General features: G+C 46.2%; 1 protein-coding gene across 1 annotated transcript in view; it reads left to right on the top strand.

Annotated features, from left to right (window-relative positions):
* The window catches only part of ARFGEF2 (ARF guanine nucleotide exchange factor 2), a 2,106,550-nt gene that overhangs the window by 547,048 nt on the left and 1,537,285 nt on the right, over positions 1 to 22,217 (top strand). Inside the window, exon 11 of the mRNA XM_069651280.1 lies at positions 18,148 to 18,247. Within this exon, the coding sequence (XP_069507381.1) occupies positions 18,148 to 18,247 (100 nt within the window). The remainder of the gene's footprint in view (positions 1 to 18,147; positions 18,248 to 22,217) is intronic.

Raw genomic sequence — 22,217 nt, 5'->3', positions numbered from 1 at the left:
CACCGGCCAAAGGGCTGCTCAGCCCGGGAGATTCGAAGGAGTCACATAGAAGAAGAAATCCCTCTGGCCTCTAAGGAACAAAGTACCCAGTGGTGTGGAGCAAACCTAGAGCAGCACTCGGAGTAGGAAACTGGTATCTGGAATGAGAAGCGCAGGACCATAGCCGGCGAGCAGAGACACACCTGTGCAGCCTGGTGAACAACCGCAAGCTCCCAAGGAGGATCGGCAGAATGTGCAGTAGCCCGCAGAGGTGAAGGGCTAGCCGCCAGTGCCAGTAGGGGCTTGGAAAGCAGGGTCTGGGACCCACCTGCAAAAATGAGGCATCTTCCTCATCACATTACTTGGCAAGAGAGAATCAAGCTGGTCAGCCCAAAGAGCATGGGAGACCAAGGTCGGAACCCCACAGAAACAAGATGCCTTCCTCACGGCAATGCTCGACAGGGGAGTGAACCAAATGGCCCGTGCCAAAGTGGGAGAAGGGGATCCAAGGTCCCTTTAGCAGTTGTGAACTGTGTAACCCAAGATGAGAGAGGCCAGGGGAAGTTAGTAATTCCCCCTGGAATTGTGAACTACAAAGTAAAGCCTGAGAAAAGACCAGGGAAAGGGAGACATTCCCCCTTGTGTTGTGGACTGTGAGGGAGATATTCCCTCTGGTGTTGTGAGCTGTGAAAGTAAAAGCCAAGACCATGTCAGAACAAAGCCATGGAAGGTCAGGGGAAGGGAATCATTCCCCTGATATTTTGAAACTAATGAGAGCAAGTTACCTGGAGAAGGGAGGCATTCTCCAGGGACCCAATAGTAGAGAAACAACTATGAGCAATAAGGAATGTTGATGTTTGAATTGGAACTATACCTTTTTTGAGTTTGATCTGAGAACCTTACTGCTTTACAATCTGGGACATTGGTTTGTTCCTTGCAAAGGTATTAAGACTTGGGGAAGGCAGTCATTCCCTCAGGTAAAGATCCCACCTAAGAATTGGAACTGTGGTCCGTTGTCCAGACGAAAGGTGCCATTCTTTTGGACCAAGAAGATCCATTACTTCATTCGTTCAGTTATATGTGAAAGGGAGCGAAGCAGGGTTTTGACACTTGACGGTGGACTCTTGATTTATATGTACATCCTGACTGAGCCCTTAGCATTTTAGTTGAGGTAGGGTAACACCTCTTCGGTAAAGAGGTGTTACCCTACCTCAAAAATTTTCCATTTTTATTTCTGTTGTAATAAAATCTTTATGCCAACAACCATGCCACTTGTGTCTGTCTCCTCCTTCTACGCCCTTACAGTGGTTTTTGGGTTTGTCAGTGTTTAAAGCTGGTACAGTCTCTGCAGAGAATTCCTCAGCATGTCCGCTCTAATTTAACCGTCTAAAAACTCAGGCTATTTCTCAGCTTTTAATTTATTGGGTGCACTTAAAATTTTACATTTTACGTAATCTTTTTTTAAAAAGATTTTTTTAATGTAAAACATGGCTAAAGACATGTTTAAATGTTGATGCTACTATGCAAATAATATAAAATAGGACAATAAATGTCAGCTATTTGAAAATGCATCCCCTTCCCTATAGAAGGGGAATTTATAAAAGACTATTGCTGATATTGACATCTGGTCTGGATTTAGAAACTGTTTTAAGGTTGCGCGGTGCTTGTGATGAGGCATGCCAGCATACGGTTCTTGAAGATCATTGACTTGGGCCAGTTTCTTAAGCAATTCATTATGAGCAGCAACTTGCAGGGCACATAAAGTATCTCGGTAAACATTGCTTAGCAAATTGGTAAGTAAGAGGAAATCATTTACATGCATTTCTGGAGTCTACCTATTTGTCCAAGTAGCTGTTTTGCTGGCAGAGAGATGCTGGGGATGTCCGTAATGTCAAACGGAATCGGGCAAAATGACTGAGTTAAAAAGCCTGAATGTGTGATTTGGCAGAATTTTGGCCATTTGAAAATTCCGAACGGCCGAAAAGTTTGACCAAATCATGCATTCGGTACAGGAGGCTGCAGGGGTGTCCCTCACAACCTTGCTCACTATATTGAGCGGGGGTGCCCCGAGAAGCCGTCCCAAAAAAAAGGGAAGGACCCTGCAGCATCGGTTCCCGATCACAGAAGTGAAATGGAACAGGTGTCGCAGGGACACAGTGAATCGGTATCAAGGTAAGTAGGTGGCTGGGGGTGTGGGCCAATTCGTAAATGTTCAGTGGAGAAAAGATGGAGAAAAGACGGAAGGTTATTTTGGAAAAAATTATCTTCAGTCTTTTCTCCCTCGAACATTTCTACCTCAGTCTTTCAACCCCGATCCATGTCAAACAATCTGTTTGCTATTTTATGCTGTAAGTCTGCACAATACAGGACAGAACACAATTTGGACATTCATCAAATATAGTTTACATTTTAAATTGATTCAGACGAATTTGGGATTTGTAAGATAGTTCCTTGGTCAACTGACTGGATCAATGTTTACATGAAATACTGAAGCAGTCAAGTCCTCTGTTTCTAAACTAGTGGTGACAATTGCCCTTCATCCCTGCTGATCTACCTTTTGATTGTATAACTGTACTTCTAGTGTTAAATATTATAATGGCTGATCTTCCATTAGGTGCTGATTGTGCTGTGGTGACCCTCCATTTTAGTACTAAAGGTGCCTAGAAGTCTCTTATCTTTTAACATTTTATAAATGCAATACATCTAGTTTGACTCTTACCTTTCTTTGAGATCTGCTCTCCCTTCTATTTTTTAATCTATTGATGTTCCATGTAGGTTTTTTAATGTTCATCCCTTTCAACATTGCTCTCTTCATCTTTAGATTTGTCCAAGGGCACCAATCTGTCCTTTTTGTACCGTTGCTCTTACTCTTCACCCCTTCCTCATTTATTACTCTTATCCATCCCCTCCCTTCCTGCAGGTTGCATTCACTAGTTAGGTTTGATTTCTTTTTTGCCTATTCTTGAACATGTTTCATTTGCTCTTTGTTCCAAATGGATTTCTTAAATCCCACAGTTTATTCCATTAGCTCCTCCCCAGCTATGCGCCTGCCCCTTCACCAAAGGAATACCTCCCTTCTATTGTTTAAGTGTCATTGCTAATCTTAAACTTAGCTAATAAGGAAAGGGCTTGTGCCAAGTCCTGAACTCCCTCGATCCCGGGACGAAGGCCAGATTCCCATCGAGAGTCGTTGAGGCCTCGACACAATGAGAAATCATTGATGAATCTTTTGAGTCGTAAGTTGAAAGACAAGTCGAGGTCGTCGGCGCCAGTGGCACCATCCATGCCATCAACTTTGAAAACTTCTTCATCGAAGACATCGACTGCTCTACGGGCATCTGGTTCAAAGTTTTCAAAGCTTTGGGCGCCTTTACCTGAGATACAGAAAACCTTCACTTCTTTACAAAGAAAGGATTTCTTTAAATCTCTGACTTCTATTTGAGGACAACGAGCTGTCTGATAATGATGCCCCCTTTGGTGTGCAGTATGGCACACCAAATGTCCCTGATGGTTTCATATCCGAGGAATCCAGACTGAAATGTCTGCATGAACATTTGCAGACAGCCAGTGGAGTGGACACTTGAACGGATTTGGAGTTTGGAAAGCTGGAGTCAGATGAGCATGCAGATGCCTCAAACAAGCAGTTGATGACCAAATAGTGGATTACCTTGGAGGGAGTAGACCTGCCCTCCCTTTCAAACAGGGTGACCTTACAGGTATCCTTGATAAAGGTCCTCAAAGGGATCCTATCTTACACTTTCATATTGCTCTTCGGATGAGAGTAAGTGCCAATTGGCAAGCACCAGCGTCAAGTCCAGCAGTAAATAAGAATCTGACTATGAAATACCATCCATCAAGTAGTGATCCCAGCTACCTGTCGAAACACTTTACCCCAGAAAGTCTGGTGGTGCAGGTAGCAAACGCTACCTCGAAACAGGCAGCGTATCCAAATATCCCACATGGTAGGGATGATAAAAAGGTAGATGCCTGGTTAAGAAAGGTGTTTTCTGCGGGAGCATGGCTCTTAACTCGGCAAACTCCAAATGTGCCTTGGCAAAGTTTACATACACTCTACGGGACTGCATTTCTATGGCTTCGGAGCATATTCCCAAAGGGGAGGAAAGAGACGGTTTCTTGCCCATTAAGGATGACAAGGAAGCCATGTGCGAGTCTCGTCAGTCTGGTTTGGATTCTGCTGACAGCATCAGCAGAGCCATGGCGGCAAGCACCTTTAATTTGTAGATTTACGTGGTTAAGGAAATCTGGATTTGCAACTGATGTGCAGTCTAGACTCCTTAACATGTCTTTTGAAAGGTCTCGTCTTCTTGGCACCAAGGCTGACAAAAGCCTTGAGAAGCTGCAGATGGTGTCATTGGATTTTCAGGATGCTTATTACTCCTAGATCCTGTCCCCTTTCCTCCATACTTTTGGGACATTCCATCCTGTGGGACGGGACCGGAGCCATTTTTGTAAAAAAGCATCACATAGACACATTTTTCAGTCTTCTCTTTTTACGCGGGCTACCGCATGCGGCCGTAACCTCGCCCTCCTTAGCTCTGCCCCGCGCATCGCCCTTCAGTCCTTTTCTCCGTGCAGTCGGGGCTGGATGCACTTGCATCACTGGGATTAATTTTTCTTTTCCCGTTGTCCTTCACTTCTGCTCCGGTTCTGCAGTCGCGTAGTCCTCCGTCTATGCTGGATCGTTTTGGATTTGTCACTTGTTCCTCTTGCGAACGTTGCTTCGCTAGTGCGGATCCCCATTATCTCTATTTGGAGTGTCTGTGACCGGATCACCTTTGGGACTTGTGTTTCTTCTGCGACTCCCTCTCGGTCCGGGCACTTAAGCGTCGTCTTCGTCAGTGGGAGGAGATCTTCCAGAGAGTTCCTCCACCGCATTTTGAAGTCTTCATCGATGGGAAGAAGAGATGCCCGGAAAGTTCCTTACTTTTCAGGGCGCCCGGGGACTCCTTCCCGGGGTCCTCCAGGTCCGGGAGGGGGTTCAAAAGCTCTGCTACCAGGGATTCTCCTGAGGTGCCTCGCAGGCCTAATTGGTGTACCAGGGTTTTCTGAGGGTTCCTGCGAGGGATCCAGCCCATACTGGATCACGATCCGAGGTTCATCAATCAGGTGCTAATAGCCAGCCTAGTCCTGCTGAGGCATTGGGTACCAGAGCTCGCTCCGAGGTCTCCTCGTCTGGAGCTTCCCACAGACACTGGGGTGCACCCTGAGGCCTCCGTTGGGGCTTTCTGTACAGAACCACGGTTCGAGGCCCCTCTCGGGGGAGCTATAAAGACCAGACTCCATTCCGAGGTTCCTCTTATCGAGGCTAAGGTGTGTACCGACAGAACTGAGAGACCTGTTAAGGTCTTGTCTGTGAGGTGAATTCCTCAACGTTCCCGCGCTCGCTGTGTTACCGGTTCTGTTGAGGGGGCACAGGGAGAGGTCGCTGACCATTTCGCCTCTGTTACCGGCGTAGCTGAGGTTCCTCTCTTGAAGGCTAACTCAAAGGGTCACGACAGGATGTCCAGCAAGCATCCCAGGCCCCATAGTACTCATCCACACATGTGACGCAGTTCTCCTCAGATGCTAACAAAATGGCAGGCCTTCCCACGTGGTCTGTGGCGGCCATATTGGATTCTTCCCTCACACCTACGCTATCGACGGCGGGTGCTGGGAGCCTTTTTTTTAGTGGACAACCTTGTCCTCGGGACAGTGTGAATCCGTTCTGCCCTTCCTATGCCTGGCGCGCTCAGATGCCACTACTGCATACGGTCTCGCTTCCTCCTGCTTCTGCCCCACTGGTCTATGTAGACACTGTTGATGGTGGGCCCTCTTGGCAGCCTTCCTCAATACGTTTGTGGGGGTATGCCCCTCATGAGCAGCCTCTGCTCATCCCGGTTCCTAAGGTTTCGACAGAGGATGCCTTTTTTGGGAAGTTTCAGAGTCTTATGTACACTGATCCCGTGAGGGAGTACTTTAAAGGCCTTTTTAGGGAGATCTGCCCTCTGGTGCCGCCTGCTGCCCCGGCAGTTTGTCATGCCATCTGTCGCTCTGGCAGCTGTACCACCTCTACCTCCCGGCCCGCCTCCACCTCCGTTGTCTCCGGTTTACAAGAGTCCAGCAGAGCGAGACGTCAATTTGACGCCGGTCACATCGCAACCGGCGCATCCTGACGTTCTGGATGACCCTCGGGCAGACCAGGATAGTGAGGACCAGCCCCGCTCTGTAATAGCATTCCACGACTGGGTTCTGGACATGTCACTCCTTGACATACCAGTACCTAAGGCTCACGCTCTGCAGGAAGGGGTGCTTTCGGTGGTGCTCACCTTATCTCTGCAGGAGCGCACCAGCCTGTTCCTTCAGAAGGATGTTCTTGCTGAGGCCTGCAAAGTCTGGGATAAACACTGTTAGGCAGAATCCTGTGCAGTTCCCTTAGGGAGCACTACAGAAGATTAGGACTACAAGTGAGAGCAATAAATCCCCTTTGGTATCAGTCTGTACCACAAAGATTTAGTTGGTAGCTGTGGCTGAGCAGTCAGACTTATCTCAAGAGGGAGATGAGCAGTATTCCGGGTTTACACAATAGGCTTACAGTACTATGGCACAAGGAAACACTGACCAAAGCTTTGTAGTACAAAGTAGATATATATTTATTTTATACACTTCTAGTAAAACATATTTATCACAGTCATCAAGCAAGTTAAAATAAGTAAACAAAAAATATACACACTCCCTAGTTGAATTGTAGACCAGAGTGAAAACTGAGCAAAACGGCACAGTAAAAAACACACACAGGGGATACTCTAGCAATTTCTCGCAAGGGAGGGAAAGCCCAAGTTATACAGAAATATCTTCTTACGCACCCTAGCAACACTTACCATAAATTTGTGAACCAGGTTAAGCAAGACAGTGCATCAGTATAGGATATACTTAAAGGAAAGCTGAGCGAAATGGCACTTCACAAGGTTTAGAAAGGGGAAGGAAGAGGGGGTTAAGAGGTGCATCAACACAATTCTAGTTGAGAAGCAATCTAAAGAAGGCAGTTCTAACAAATGTAGCCAGAGTCAAAAGGCCTGTGCCAGAGTCAGTGGTACAGGGCAAGGACCCAGGAGCAAAATATTCTTGTAGCTGCAGTCAAGTCTTTGGTTAACGATTTTGAAAAGGTGGATGCAGAAGGTGAAAGACAATGTTAAGAGAGAGGGGCGGCCAACCCAACAGCTCGGTAAAGGATTTAAAACACCTTTAGTTCTACCGCGAAGAAAGGGCGGCAGAACAATGTACCTTTTTAAAATGAAGTGGCTCCTGCGGTGGCGGTTGTTCCTGGTAGTTCCTGCAGTTTGGGGATCCAGCAGAGGAAGAGAGAGGCTCTCGTCATGGAGGAAGGTTCGAGTTACTGCACTACCCAGGGATGAAACCAGCCACGGTGTTGCCCGACGAATAAAAGGTACGCTCCTTTAAATTGCAACCGGGTGGACTGGTGCCTGGCTATCCGGTCTCCGAGTACAGGGTACTAGCGATTCGACCAAGGCAGGTGCAGGAAGGCGATTGGCAAACTGGTTGGCCCCACCAGGTCAAGGGAAGAAGGCTCTTGCAGATGAAGATCTTGTCTCGTTGTGTGGAGAAAAGTGGTGAGACGCTTCAGCAGGGCATCACCGGTGGTTCAGTCGTTGCAGATGTCTTTGGCTTCTCTCCTCTTCGGCTTCTTAGTTCCAGTGGCAACGTCTTGCTCTTCCAGTCCTCTGGACCCTGCTTTTATGCAAAAAGAGCCCCATTCATACAGCCTAGCTGTCACTCACACAGTGGAGTGGTCATCCTTGGTGGGAGACCCTCCAGCCTATCAGGACAGAGTGCGACATGGGTTGCTGAGGCAACCCTGTCCAGGGGTCCTACTCCCCCTCCCACACAATGGACCCACCCCAGACTCAGTGGCACCGAAAGGAGGGCTTCTTGGCAGAAGCCCACCAAAAGGACGAACAAAGGATCCCCGACCTGGGTTAGGAGCGAAAAACACGAGAAAGAATTTATATTAAAGTTCTGGCAAATAAAACCTACCAGAGTAAAGTCAATATAAAAATAAACCGGCGGTATGTTAGAGGCTGTCAGAAAAAGTGGTAGCCTCGAACAATGGGAAAATCCCATAGGGAAATATTTGCGGTCGAATATTTACGGTAGTAACCACTGCCACCAGCCAGAAACTTTAGAGAGAGGGACTATACGATACCCCCTCGAAAATGAACATAGGGGAAAAACTATTAACCCCTTCGAGTACCTCCATAGTAAGATGGGTTGTACTGGTTTAGTTCATAAAAATTGACTAGTAAAGTCAAAGGGGACTTTACATGCTCTGGGAGACAGTAGTCAGTCCCAGGGTATGGAGTCTATGTTTGGGGGTCGCTACGACACCCCTGTGTCACTGCACGGAGTGTGCTGTATAACACATGTGAATAAAGATGGTTCCTATGGGGTTGAGAAAATCCCATAGACATTAAACACAAAAATAGCCTAGAACACACATAGCAAAAATGTCTAAGAGTGAGAAAAAGAGTCTCACTCTTAGCAGGAGAAAAGAAACAAACCCTTCAAATCCAGCGAAGCTGCTAGGGGGACACTATAGGTAAGAGAAATTAGCCATGAAATGAGAATTCTCCCTAACGCACCACACTGCGCTACACATAAATAGGAGAATTGACTCCTGTTACAGGCTTCACACCTCTGAGGAAGTAGCCTTGGCGTCATGTCGTCTCCCTTCCTCAACTGTGGTTGCGGCCGCCGCTCTGCAATCCAAGCCGGCCTCTGCGACCTCTGCTGCTGCAGCTCAAGTTCTGGCCAAGGAAGACCAGTTGCTCGACTCCTTGGCCAAGAAAGTCTTTGCCAAGTCGGCGCTGCAATTGCGTCAGGCTAACGTGGAGCTAATTTTGGCGGCGGCGAATATGAAACTCTGGAGGGATTTGGCAGACTTCCAGGAGTTAATTCCTGGGGACAGGCTGGAAGACTTTAAGGGCGGTTTCTCAGATGCCAGAGTATTGGCGCAGGATATGCTGGAGGCTGCTGCACACCATGTGGACACCTCAGCTCGAGGCCTCATGTTGGGGTGGACACCTCTCGTCAGGCTTTGACGGAAAAGAGTTGTTTCGTTCTTCAACAGATGACGAGCTTACAAAGACTAAGGCATGCACGCGAACTGCCAAGTCTGTCGGTGCTGGTGAAGCCCCCAGTCAAAGCTCTGAGGTCTGGATCCCAGTCTCGGTCCTCCTCAGGCTTCAGAGTGTTCTAGGACAGCAGGTCACGCAGTGCTGCCCCCCCCCTCCACCCCCAAAACAGGTAGCTCCCGTCAGAGACGGCAACAGGGTCGATTTTTCTCTTGGTCTTCAGCCTCCTCATCAGGGACAGGTAGTCTCCCTGCCGAAAAGTCTGCAAAATGATATTTTTTGGCGCTCGCACGAGACTCTGGTGGGAGGATGAATCTCGTCTCATCTGGAGGCGTGGCAAACCATCACCCAAGACCGAAGGGTTTTGTCCATCGCTCGGGCGGGCTTGCCCCTCCCCCACCCTTCAATCCTCCCTTTCAGCAGTTGGGGACGCCCTCTCTCAGAGCCGAGGTCCAGAAGCTTCAAGACCTCAAGGCGGTGGAACGAGGGGAGGGCTCTCTATTCACGGTGCCCAAATCCAACCAGGCTGGCCTGCGCACCATTCTAGACCTTTCCCAGTTCAACCTTTATCTTCCCCAAGAGAAATTCAAGATGATCATGCCCTGCCAGATAAAGTCCTCTCTTCAGAAGGACGACTGGCTCAGCGTTGTGGAACTTCATGACGCGTATATGCATTTCCTGATCTGGAGCCCGCATCAGAACGATCTGCGGTTCTCCCTGGGAGAGGATCACTTCCAATTCCGAGTGCTCCCTTTTGGTCTCAGCTCAGTGCCGCGTCTCTTCACGACGATGTCGGTCATTGCGGCTTTTCTACGGCTACAGGGTATTCATGTGTATCCATATTTGGACGACTGACTTCTGCGCAGTCCTTGTCCAGTGAAAGCCTTGAGCAATCTTCAGTCTCTCCTTCAGCTCCTGTTCATTCTTGGGCTGTCAGTGAACTGGCAGAAATCCTCCATGACAATCTCTCAGGACCTGATATTCCTGGGTTTCTGTTGGAACACAATTGACTGCAGAATGTACCTAACTGTGGACAGGATGGCAGATCTGTTCACCACGTGTCAAGCTTTCATTCAGTCAGAGCATGTTGGCCTGCTGGTTCCAGAGGCTTCTAGGCCTCATGGCCTTGTGTGTACTTGCTCTTCCCCTTGTCTCAAGATGCGATTTACGCAGATGGCTCATCGGAGCTCCTGGCTTCAGGCAGTGGACCTAGACACCAAAATGATTCCAGTTCCGCCCTGCATGATGACAGATCTCCAATGGTGGTCATCTTCCAGCAATCTGTTGTTGGGTACTCCTTTTCAGGAGCCCTCCCTTCAAACGACCATTACGATGGAATCCTCCCTTATTGGGTGGGGCGCGACGATGGATCATCTTCAGGTTTTCGACCTATGGTCACCACAGGACAGACAATTTCACATAAATTATCTGGAACTTCTGGCGATTTTCCTGGCGCTCAAAGCTTTCAAGCCAGTGATTGTGAACAAAGTGTTTCGCATTCGCACAGACAATGCAGTATGCATTTTTTTACATCAACAAGCAAGCGGGGGTACCAGGTCACCTCCCCTTGTAGATCTAGCCCTTCAGATTTGGGAATGGGCCATTCAGCACAGTGTCTGGCTGCTGGCTGTGCACATTCCGGGACAGCTGAATGTGAATGCAGACTCTCTCAGCTGATGAGCGGTGGTCAGGTACGAGTGGGAACTGAACACAGAGATCCTCTCCGACCTTTTTTGCCATTGGGGCACTCCGGAAGTGGTCCTCTTTGCGACGTCATCAAACAAGAAACGTCCTCTTTATGCTTCCAGGAATGGGCTAGTAGCTTCTTCCCTGGGGGATGCTCTCGAGATTCTGTGGCACAACAGGAGGGCCTACGCATTGCCGCCTCTTCCTCTGATTCAGCGGGCGCTATGCAAGCTCAGGAGCCTGACGAATTGCACTCTCCTGTTCATAGCCCGTGGTGGCTAGCCAGATTCTGGTTTTCAAAGCTTCAGCATCTGTCAGTCTGCTCACTGATCAGGCTTCCGCTGATTCCCGACCTGCTTCACAAGAGCGATCAGCAGATGTGGCACCCCTCCCCACAATCATTCAGCTTGGCGGCCTGGTGCCAGAGTTCAAATCTTTAGAAAGTTTCAACTTGTCCGCGGATAATATGCACATTATTATCCAAGCAGCTAGAAAACATTCGAGGTCTCAGTATAGGAGCAAATGGCTCCATTTCTGTCACTGGTGTTTAGCAAAGCAGCTGGACCCCAGAGAAGCCACCATCGACACGTTCCTATCGTTTGTTTCTCATCTGGAAACTTCAGGCATACATGTCTTGTAGGACTTATTTGTCAGCTACTGCTGCTTATCTGTCCACAGATTCTGGCTCTGATTCTTGCTCTTTTTCATTGACAAACCCTGTCACTGAAAGACACTTTGTAGGTCTATTGCATCTTTATCCACCTGTGCACAACCCGCATCCAAAGTGGGAACTGAATGTCACTGCCTTATGCCATAAACCTTTTGAGCCCATGGCTACGGTGGACTTGAAGTTCCTTTCATGGAAATGGCTTTTCTGATTGCAGTGACTTCAGCAAGGTGTGTAAGCGAGCTTCAGGCCTTGTCTGTAGAACATCCATTCCGCACCTTTCACAAGGATAAGGTTGTCCTCCGGACCAATCCTTCTTTCCTTCCATCTAAACTGAGCTCTTCCCAGCTCTTCCTTTGGACCTTCGGAACCCGAATGGAAAGCCGGCCTCGAAAGCAACTATCTCCCGATGGATTGCTTCTTGGATTTCAGCGGCATATACCGTTCAGGGCTTTCAGCCTCCAAAGGGAATTCATGCCCATCTTGTGCGGGGCAAGGCGGCTGCCGTTGCCTTCCAGAAATGTTCCCTGGGAAACCATTGCCAGGGCAGCCACGTGGGCTTCCCCGTCAGCTTTTTGTAAGCATTACTGAGACCTGAGCGCCAGAGGTAATGCTGAGTTCGGGCAGGCGGTTCTTAAAAACCCCTTTCAGTAAAGGAGTTCCATCCACCCGTTTTCCTGTGAGGTGTGCCTGGTAATCTCCCAAAAGTATGGAGGAAAGGGGATGGGACGTAGGAGTATAACAAAGTTACTCACTGTAGTGACTAATTTACTCCTAGTCCATAGTCCCCTTTCCTTCATACGCCAGCCCGCCGTCCCCTCTAATAAGTATCATCTATTATTGCTTAAATGCTCTCAGACCTGGCGATAGAAAAGGACTGAAAGGCGATGTGTGGGGCGGAGCTAAGGAGGGCGGGGTTACGGCCGCGTGCGGTACCCCATGTAAAAAGAGGACACATTTTTCAATTTGATGCTTTTTTTTTTTTTTTACAAAAAGTGCCCTGGTCCCGTCCCACAGGATGGAATGTCCCAAAAGTATGGAGGAAATGGGACTATGGACTAGAGGAGTATCTTTATTTCATGTGCCAATCCATCTCAAGCACAGAAAGTACCTGAAGTTCGCCGTTTGTGGTTCTCGTTATCAATTTCGAGTTCTGCCTTTCGGGCTGACCTCTGCCCTGAGGGTATTGTAATGCTCACCTGACTCCCACGGAGGGGCTGGCCTGGTTCTCGCTGCTGTGACCTCTTTAAGGTGATGCGCAGGGTTCGGAAGACGTACTGGACCGGGCCCCCCAAATCTGGCTTGTCTGGCTCGCAGAAGTATCCTTCTGTAGGCGAAAATAGGGGATTAACTGTCTGCGGGGTAATGCAATCAGCCTCCCACTTTCCCCTCTCACCCTCCTCGAAACCCTTCTGTGATTCCTTGTAGCGTCTCACCTTAGGGTCTGGAAGGACGAGCTCTCCATCCTGCTTCTGATGCAGGGGCGCGTTGGTATCCAGTTACTTCACTGGATTTTCGGATTGGTGGGAACCAAACTTGCTTGGCTTCCAGGTAAGTTTTTTGATAAGAGGTTCCCCTTGTGTCCATGCATTAATGTACTAATGCTAGTGTCTTTTTCCCCCATGGGGCCGGGGTACGGAATGCCGGGGAACAGGCACCGACCCGAGATGAGAGGTGAAATCCTTGTAGAAATCAGGTAAGTCTTTAATGAGAGTTTTTTGGTAATGTCTTTTCATTCGCTCATTAATGCTGATGTCTCTTTTTCCCCTTAGGGGCCGGGGTCCGGAAATGCCAGGATGCGGCGCGGACCCGAAATGAAGAGGGATTGAATCAACAGGTAAGTCTTAACATGGAGATTTAGCTTTCCTTATTCCCTTCTCTCTCACCTTTTGTTCTAGTCTTTTTCTCCCCAGGCGCTGGGGCATGACTGCGAATCCGGATGATCGCTGCTGAACATGGAGGTGCCCTGTAAAGGTGAGTGGAATGCGGCGCTGCAGCGAGCGACGCGATGAGCTTTTAAATTAAAGTCTTCCTTTTCAGGATTGTCGGCGAGATGTCTCCGGGATGCGGATTCAGCAGGTAAGGACTTTTCCTTCTTCTGTTCTCTTCTTCTCTTCCTTTGCAGGTGATCCAGGATGCTGGCAGGCGTGGCAGAAGTCAGGATGCAGGAGCAGACACGGTGAGCGTCCAGCTGCTAGATGCAGAACAACGCGAAGCACGTGTGGCTGTTCGGGTGGGGTTTAAATAGCCTTGGAAGAAGTTCCAGGTATGTATCCTTCCCCGACCACGCCTGGATGGTAAATTAGTCCCACAGGTAAAGTAGTTCCTTTCAGGCCTCAAGGAGGCCGGGATCCTGCAGCATGGTCTGCATCAGGTAAGTGCACCCAAGCACTTCCATAATGAGCCTGGCACCTATGGTGCCAGGACTGATGTCTTTTAAGAGCCTGATGCCATAGGCGCCAGGACACTGTCCAAAGCCACCCCCATATGGGGTTATTGGGTCCTTCCTTGGGGACTGGATGTCCGCTTTCGGGGACGCAGGGCTTGAACCGGCTCCCCGGGAGCGGGCATCATGACAGGTATTCACCAAACTGATGGTGGTGGTGTCAGCGAATCTCAGGCGAGGGGGGGGGGGATTCTTCACATCTGCCCCTACCTGGGCGATTGGTTGATCAGGTCACGTTCTTCTGAGCAGGTCCTGGATCACCTCAGTGTGACCTGCCACCCTCTCCACAGATAGGACTTCTCCCTCAATTACAAGAAGTCCCACATGACACCAGCTCAAAAGCTCCAGTTCATTGGGGCTGTACTGGATACTTCCTTGCAAAAGAGCTCGCCAATCCGAGGTGAGGGCGCAGGACATTCTGCAGATGATCTGCGAGTTTGAGTGCCCAGCAGCTTACGGCCTTTGACTTTTTGAGGTTGCTCGGCCTCATGGCATACTGCATTTTTCTGGTGCCAGAGGCTCGCCTGAGAATAAGATCCCTTCAATGGGCTCTCAGGACACAATGGTCTCAGTTCTTGGGCAACATGTCGGACCTTCTTCAGGTTCCAAGCAGGGACGCACAAGATCTCCTGTGGTGGGCCTGCAAGTATAATATTCTGAAGGGAGAACCTTTTTGGCAACCAAGGCTGGAGATGACAGTAGTGACTGACGCCTTAAGGGGTGGGGAGCCCACGTCAACGATCTGACAATCAGCAGTCGTTGGTCTCCATCGAAGTCCAAAATGCACATCAATCTTTAGGCGCTGAGAGCAATGAGACTAGCGCTGAAGGCTTTTCTGCCCTCCGTACAGCGAAAGAATGTCCTGATAATGACAGACAACACAGTGGCCATGTACTACCTCAACAAGAGAGGTGTTGGGTCACTACCACTGTGCTGGGAGGCAAAGCCGCTCTGATTCTGGGCAATTCAAGAAGGAACCTCTATCGGCAGTAGTTGGAGAGCAGAACACAGCAGCGTGCCCTCTGAGCAGTCGGAGGACAGTGCCCCATGAGTGGGAATTACCTCAGTAAGTCCTTCAAGAGATCTTTGTACTTTAGGCAACCCCTCAAGTGGATCTGTTTGCGACCAGTGTCAACCAGAAGTGCAAACTGTGTTGCTCCAGGGTATTTCCCCCAAGAAGAGGACTGGGAGTTTCCACTCCTGTACTTGTTTCCTCCAGTCCCCATCATTCCTTACGTGATCAGGAGGTTGAGAATGTTTGGGACATCTTGGGACATCCATGATTCTAATTGCCCCGGATTTGGGCCAGGAGGACATGGTACCCGGATCTTCTGGATATGTTCATCTGCCCTCCAATAAGTCTTCCACAAACAGAGGACCTTCACTCGTGAGAGAGGGGTCGGATTCTCCATCCAGAGGTCAAGACGCTCAGCCTTCACTTATGGTTTCTGAGAGGCTGAGGTACAAGGATTGGGACCACCCGGATGACGTAATGGAGATTTTACTTGCGGCCAGAAGGCCAGCAATTAAGTCTTTGTACCGCTGCCGTTAGAACAAATCCTGCAGCTGGTTCAGGGGCAAGAATGTGGACCCTTTACAAAACACTGGAGGTGTTATCCTTTCTGCTGTACTTGGCCAATCTGGTGCTCCAGGTTGGGACCCTTAAAGGTTATTTGGCATCGCTTTCCATCTTCAAGCACTCATCTGAGGAAACTTCATGTTTCAAGATACCTTTGGGGATACAATTTCTGAAGGGACTCACTGTGTTCCCTCCATCTCCCTTTCAGGTTCCCCTTTGGGACCTTAATCTGGTGTCAACATTTCCTGTGTGCACCATTTGAACCACTCCATTCATGTCCCTTAAGATTACTAACGTTCCAGACCATCTTGTTGGTAGCACTAACTTCAGACTGTAGAGTGAGTGAGTTTCAGGCACTATCCTTTAAACGCTGTTTACAGTATTTCATAAGGACAAAGCCATCCTGAGGGTCAAGCCTTCATTTCTACTTAAGGTCATTTCAGACTTTCATTTAGGACAAAACATTTTTTACCCACTTTCTACCCTCCACCTCATCCTGGCAAGGAGGAGGAGAGGCTGCACAGACTCAATCCTCAAAGGGCTCTGAGATTCTACATTTCAAGGATGTCAAAACTTTGTCTGGATGACCAACTCTTCATAGGTTATACTGGTCATTGACTGGGGTAGGTTGTAAAAAAGCAGACCTGATCAAAATGGATTATTTTAGCTATTTCTGAATGTTACAGACTAGCGGCCAAGTATCCTTCAGAAGGCTTGAGAACCTGTTCCACTAGGGGCATGGCTACTGCTTCTGCTCTGCAAAGAGGTGTTCCTGGTAAAACATTTGTGAGGCTGCTACTTTGTCTACAATACAAACTTTTACTAAGCTTTACTGCCTCGATTCTACTCTAAGACAGGGTGGAAGCTTTGAAAAAGCTGTCCTCCATTCCCTTCATGGAAACCATTAATGGCAAAATTCGTACTCCCTCCACCAAAACAAAAACTATGTGGGGGGACACAAACCATTCTAAAAAGTTACTTACCCCTGGTAACGTTCTTTCGACTGGATGTTCCTTGCACGTTTTCCTGATCTTTGATATCTCCAATATCCAGCTTCAGCTGCTTTGGAATTTTGTTTAGGCAGAGGGTGCTGTGCGTCGATGCAGTCGACTCTGTCCCTCTATGGCCTCTGTCTCTGGGATGATGTAATCGAAGGCATATATATCACACGCAGCACGCATTGGCTTTAGTTCTCCTTTTTCGTGTCATTCTCCGGTAGTACTACCTGCTTCAACACAGATTTGACCATACTAGGCTCTGAAGGAGCAAAAGCTGCAATAACATGGGAAATGTCTATAATTTCTGTTTTCTTACTATTTAGAACTGTTTGTTTAGTTAAATTGTCCTGCATAAACAGTGTATTTGTATGTTGACCATTGTTTTAAATTTTGAAGCAATCTCCATGCAAATTGTAAAATTACAGAATGAATAGTCATTAGTACTTTACATTATTTTGGCCCATTCCTAGAGATACCCTTTGATTTACCATACATATTAAAACAGTTAAGATCAAATAAAGATTTTGCTTCAAATACAATACATTGTAAGGATTACATTAGTAAAATAGTCCAATAGGAACATCCCCTTTTTGCATATGTGGGAGGTCTCTCTGGAAAATCATTGATTCAAATTATTTTTGGGTAGTGTTGGATTCTACTTTACTTGAATTCAAGCATCCAGTCAAACATTTTTATATTGTTGCTTTGTAACTATTTTAGAGATTGTGTCCAAAAACTTGAATACGTTAATTAATCTGCAACTGCTACAAGGGATTATGCATTTCCTGGGCAGATCATTTATTTCTGCCAACCTCCTTGCAAATCCCCCCCCACAAGATCTCACTAGTCCTTCTGTAGATGTGGAACTAAAGGCACACACAAGGAGGCACCATTTCTACTATTGATGTAATCACTGTGACCATGCCATTGAATTCTGCAAAGCCTGTTTGGGTGCTTGTGGCACAATAAAATGTTTCTGAATGTCCACCCATATATTAGTGAAGCATCTGTAGAGTTAATGTAGTACCTATTAGAAGCATCCCTACAATTAGCTTGGTAGATTATACAACATGTACCTGGCATGAACAAAACAAAGTGTACCTGTGCTAAAAGGTTTTGGTATCTAGTGTTGCACACCACAGATAGTTGCCCTATGTTTGAATGCTCTGTAAATAGTAGTAATGCAAATGTTTAATTTGTTCATTTTTGTTGATGTTCTTGTTACCGAATCACTTTTAAATGGGAAAATCAATAGCTTGCACTTATGTAATCAAATATATTTGGTGTTATACTATTTATTGTCTTGGTCCAGAAATAAAGAAGCTTAGCCTAATTCACCTGAGTAGCAAAGAAAGTGTTGTCATGCTGTATTGGGGATTTATTTTGGGAAAATACCAATCTGCATTAAGCGTACTTATATGTAGGTGGGCATTTTCTGTACTACTCGTAAAACAAAGTGTTTGGAGCTGTTCATCTAACACAAATGAGTCACTTAATTTACAAATACTGAACAGTAGTTGATTGTTTTATTGCAAGCCATTCTTTTTGAATGAGTGAGCTAATAAGAGATTGGGCTAATTGGAAATGCATGGTCCTTGTTTGGATAAACTTCATGCACATTTTGTTAAAAACACTTTTTGCAGGTATTTTTCAAAGAGATCTTTTTGAATATATTGGAGACTTCAACAAGTTCGTTTGAGCACAAATGGATGGTGATTCAGACATTAACAAGAATTTGTGCAGGTAAGCTGACATTGTTAATCATACTGTTCTGGGACTTGGTTGCATTGTCGAGCAGGATGCTAGTTAATGCAATTTCTGGAAAGACAAAGTATGACTGTTGCTGGAAATTGTTTGGCTTATTAAATCATCATATTGGTGAGTAAGATTTTGCAATTTGAACGCTTTGCAATTTACTACACAGCAGTAAACAAGATTTAGCTCAGTCCACCAAAATATTCAGTTGCATTTCACAGAGAAGCAATGTATTGTATTTATGAACTGCAAAGTTGCAAATTGGAAGAGATGAAGGTATTTTGGCAAAGGTTCTATTGATTGCAACTCTGGTCATGTGGGAAATGTTGCTACAGCAGTGTATAAACGTGCATTAAAAATAAAGCCAATCCAAAAAGCTCAAACTTTCATTGTACAGGTGTTTGCTGATCGTTTAGTTTTACATGAGCTGCATTAATCTGTGTATATAAAGTCACCCGTTTGAATCCCAACTGTCGAGTCATCTCGACTGTCAGCTCTCCAAGATTGAATTGAGTAATAAACAGTTATTGCAGTACATTTTGATCTCATATGAATGTATTACCACTTTAGGATCCTGTTAATTTATTTTAAGAGGAAACATACATGTGTGTGCATAAAGTTTTCAGAATCCGAGTTTAGAACCAAAATATATTTACTTGAGTTTACACATGTTTATTTTATGGATTATTTGGCTTTAAGTGCTTTTGCAAAAGCTTTGTAATAAGGATTTAATTAAAGAGCAACACACGAAAGTCAATGTGAAGCTGAAGAGTAATGCTGGCAGGAAGGGAAGAGATGCCTTTGAGGTAGGAGGGTAAGGAAGCAAGAATAGGTGAATGACATAGACGTAGAGCCTTCCACATTTTAGACGTAAGAGGGAGAAATCAGCAGGTAGGAGATTGACCCACAGGGAGGGCAAGGAACTGCTGAAAGAAAAAAAGAAAAGTTAGTAAAATACTAGGAGAGTACAGGTAGGCAGGAGCAAGGCCATATGAGCCTTGAATGACAATACATAATAATTGAGGATAGATTTCATGGACAGCTGAATACATTGATCTGCCCATGAATTAGCACCCACAACCACTGGAAATGTTTATAAATGCCACCATTTAGTTTGATTCCATAGCTTGCTGGGAATTGACTGCAGGATGTCCCGGGAAACCCGTTACTTTGCAAAGGCATCCTTGGTTCTCAATGCTAATTTTGGTGGCCTTTGCACTATGCCCATCAGTGGCCACTCCATATCGTGGGACAGATGTGGCCTCTCCATATCAACAAATCTGATGGTAAATGTTTGAAACGGAGCCACATCTATGAAGAGCAAGCATCAAATTCGGAAAGCCTGCTTCCATAATCCAGAATTCATGTGTAGTCAAATAAGTGGAAAGGGCGAGTCCGAAAGAAACACTACAGAAAGCAATCTTATTTAATGCATTAATCGGGTGTCATTTGTGAACGTTTCCACCTTGGACGCAGTAGCATAAACTAGTAAAATAGAACTGCGACCATATTGTGCTTGAGTACTCCTGTTGCACATAGGGCACCATCGCAGCTAACCTGCTGCCATCTGTCTTGCACATATATTCTTATTGGTGCAAACCGCTTTTGAACGTGATGGGAAAACCGTCCACGACAAGTTGGGTCGGGTCTCATCTGTACAACAAACTAGATATTGGCCATCTTTCCTACGCATTTATGAAACACTTGTGTGTGAGCGCGATATAAATAAAATGTACCATATATCATAAGCATCGAGAGACTTTTTGAAGTTTACATGAACAATCAAATAGTAACACTGCAAGCACTGTGGTTTTGGAAACACAGATTGTGGGCAATTATTACATTTCTATTGTATTCACTTCAGTTCTTTCATTAGTGTATCATTTGCAGTGCACCCGAAAAACACTCAACCAAGTAAACTGGTACAGTCATTACATGCGTTACCACCATTTCTCTTTGAATTTAGGGCACAGCCTTCCATTATGAAATTATAAATAATTGTGGGTTTTCAGTCCCATGTGGTATGAAAATAAGACCATAACAGATTCTGACCACCTAGTTCAAAATAGTAATTGTTCCGTTTATAGCACTCATTCAGTACAATCGTGCTTTTTACATTTTTTTTTTAATCAGGACCTCGAGGGAGAGCTCATTGAAGTGGGGCATTCATGCAAAATGATTAAACTGACCCAGGTATCACAGGTGATTTCAAACCCTGATACTGTCATGGCTGCCGAAATATGATCAGAAGAAATGGATCACAAAGACTTCATAAAAATTTGAAAAATGACTAAAGGTGAAAAGGAAAAAGGCAAAAGCTCCCTTTAAAGAAAATAAGGGACCCAATGAAGTAGACGAGGGGTTTTGAGAGTTTTGTATTAAGATGCACACAATCAATCATTGTCCTGACGAAGGCCCAGAGACTAAACAAACAAAGACAGTGGTAGATATACAGATTTTGCAAAAAAAAGGGCCAAAATGCTTGTGTTGACATTTGTTTTTATCCAAATTGAAAATTTGGTAATTTTTTTGAAACATAAAGATATGGAGAAATAATTTATCTCTAGGGAAGTTGGGAAATCTGACCGTATTAGAGCAGACTTTTTAAAAAACATTTTTATTTTCTATTTACAAAAACATGTGGAAAAACAAATACACCTCGTTTTTTGAATTGTGAAAGTCAAGGAAGAAATAAGAATTTCATACTCCCTGTTAAAACTTGCACTCACAAGCAAGAACACTTAACAATTTATTGTATTTATGTAAATTAAGTACTCTTACTAACCCCTATTTTGCACATAGTCTGGTCATATGTGTTGTGTTTTTATGAGAAATTATATAAAGGAAATATAAGATTTATATAAACCCCAAAGAAAAATTATAAAAATGTAAATTTATATATATATTCTTGCTATAAATAGTGCTGTTTTTCAGGTGTGCAGTGAAGAAATGTGCACAATGCCATAGGATTCACGTAGTAACTGCCAGTGAAGATGTGCCTCACATCGGCTCCTGCCAGATCCTACAATGACCCGGAGAAACGACGTAAAATTTGCGATTATATTGGGCCCCAAACAAGAGAAATGTTAGAGGTTTGACCGGAACGTAGTAACGGCATAAACACAGTTTGCAGAGACGCAGAGTAAAGTATTCCTCCAGACGCAGCAGGTCCACAAAGGCAACCAAGATGGCGGACAGCAGTGCGCAGCAATGTTGAAAAGCTCCCGAAACAGCACAAGGAAGCTGTAGCTCTGTGGGCAAAGCGGAAGAGAAGCATAGTGCAACGTCCCCGCTCAACGCAGTATGTACGACTGCAGAAGATTGTGGCCACGAGGACCACAAGGACCACGCACACCTGGTCAATGGCGGAGCGTATGAGTGGTGATCGGGAAGCATACTGCAGAGTGCCCTCAAGCCGTGGTCGGAAGAGGCATCCTGTCGCACCCAGCAGAGATGAGCGGTAAGGTGCGCGGGGGGAGGCAGTCAGCTGGCAAGCGGACGAACATATTACATTGGGTCAAGCAAGGGAACTTGAAAAGGAACCCTCATTAGACACCCAGCACACAATGTATCCTGCCAATTATAAAGACCACAGAGGAGAGCAAGCACAAGCAGCAGACAAACACGTAGCGCGAAGTCCTAAACAGCGGGAAAGGTGGGATAAATGGCGCTGGGCCAGTAAAAGGAACGTATCAACGCCAGCAACCAAGTAAAGTGGGATAAAGGCACGTGTAAACTGGCGGATCAGCCAGTAACTACATTTGTGCCTATGAGCTCACTCCCTGCACGATTGGCCCCTAGCATGGAGCTAGTTTCACAGACTTTAGTGCAAACAGAGCACTAAACCGTATGACGGAGGTGCCGGAAATTCACAGGCCCCCTTACTGAAGAGCTGGGACATGAATGGGTCCACACAAGAAGGGGAAAGTAAGCTAACTGTGAGACATACAGCACCTAA

This window comes from Ambystoma mexicanum, chromosome 3p (assembly GCF_040938575.1).
Source record: "Ambystoma mexicanum isolate Mex_15411 chromosome 3p, UKY_AmexF1_1, whole genome shotgun sequence".
In the NCBI taxonomy this organism is placed as follows: Eukaryota; Metazoa; Chordata; class Amphibia; order Caudata; family Ambystomatidae; genus Ambystoma; species Ambystoma mexicanum.
Note: the sequence above shows the minus strand (reverse complement) of the source record. Positions and strands in the feature narration are given on the sequence as shown.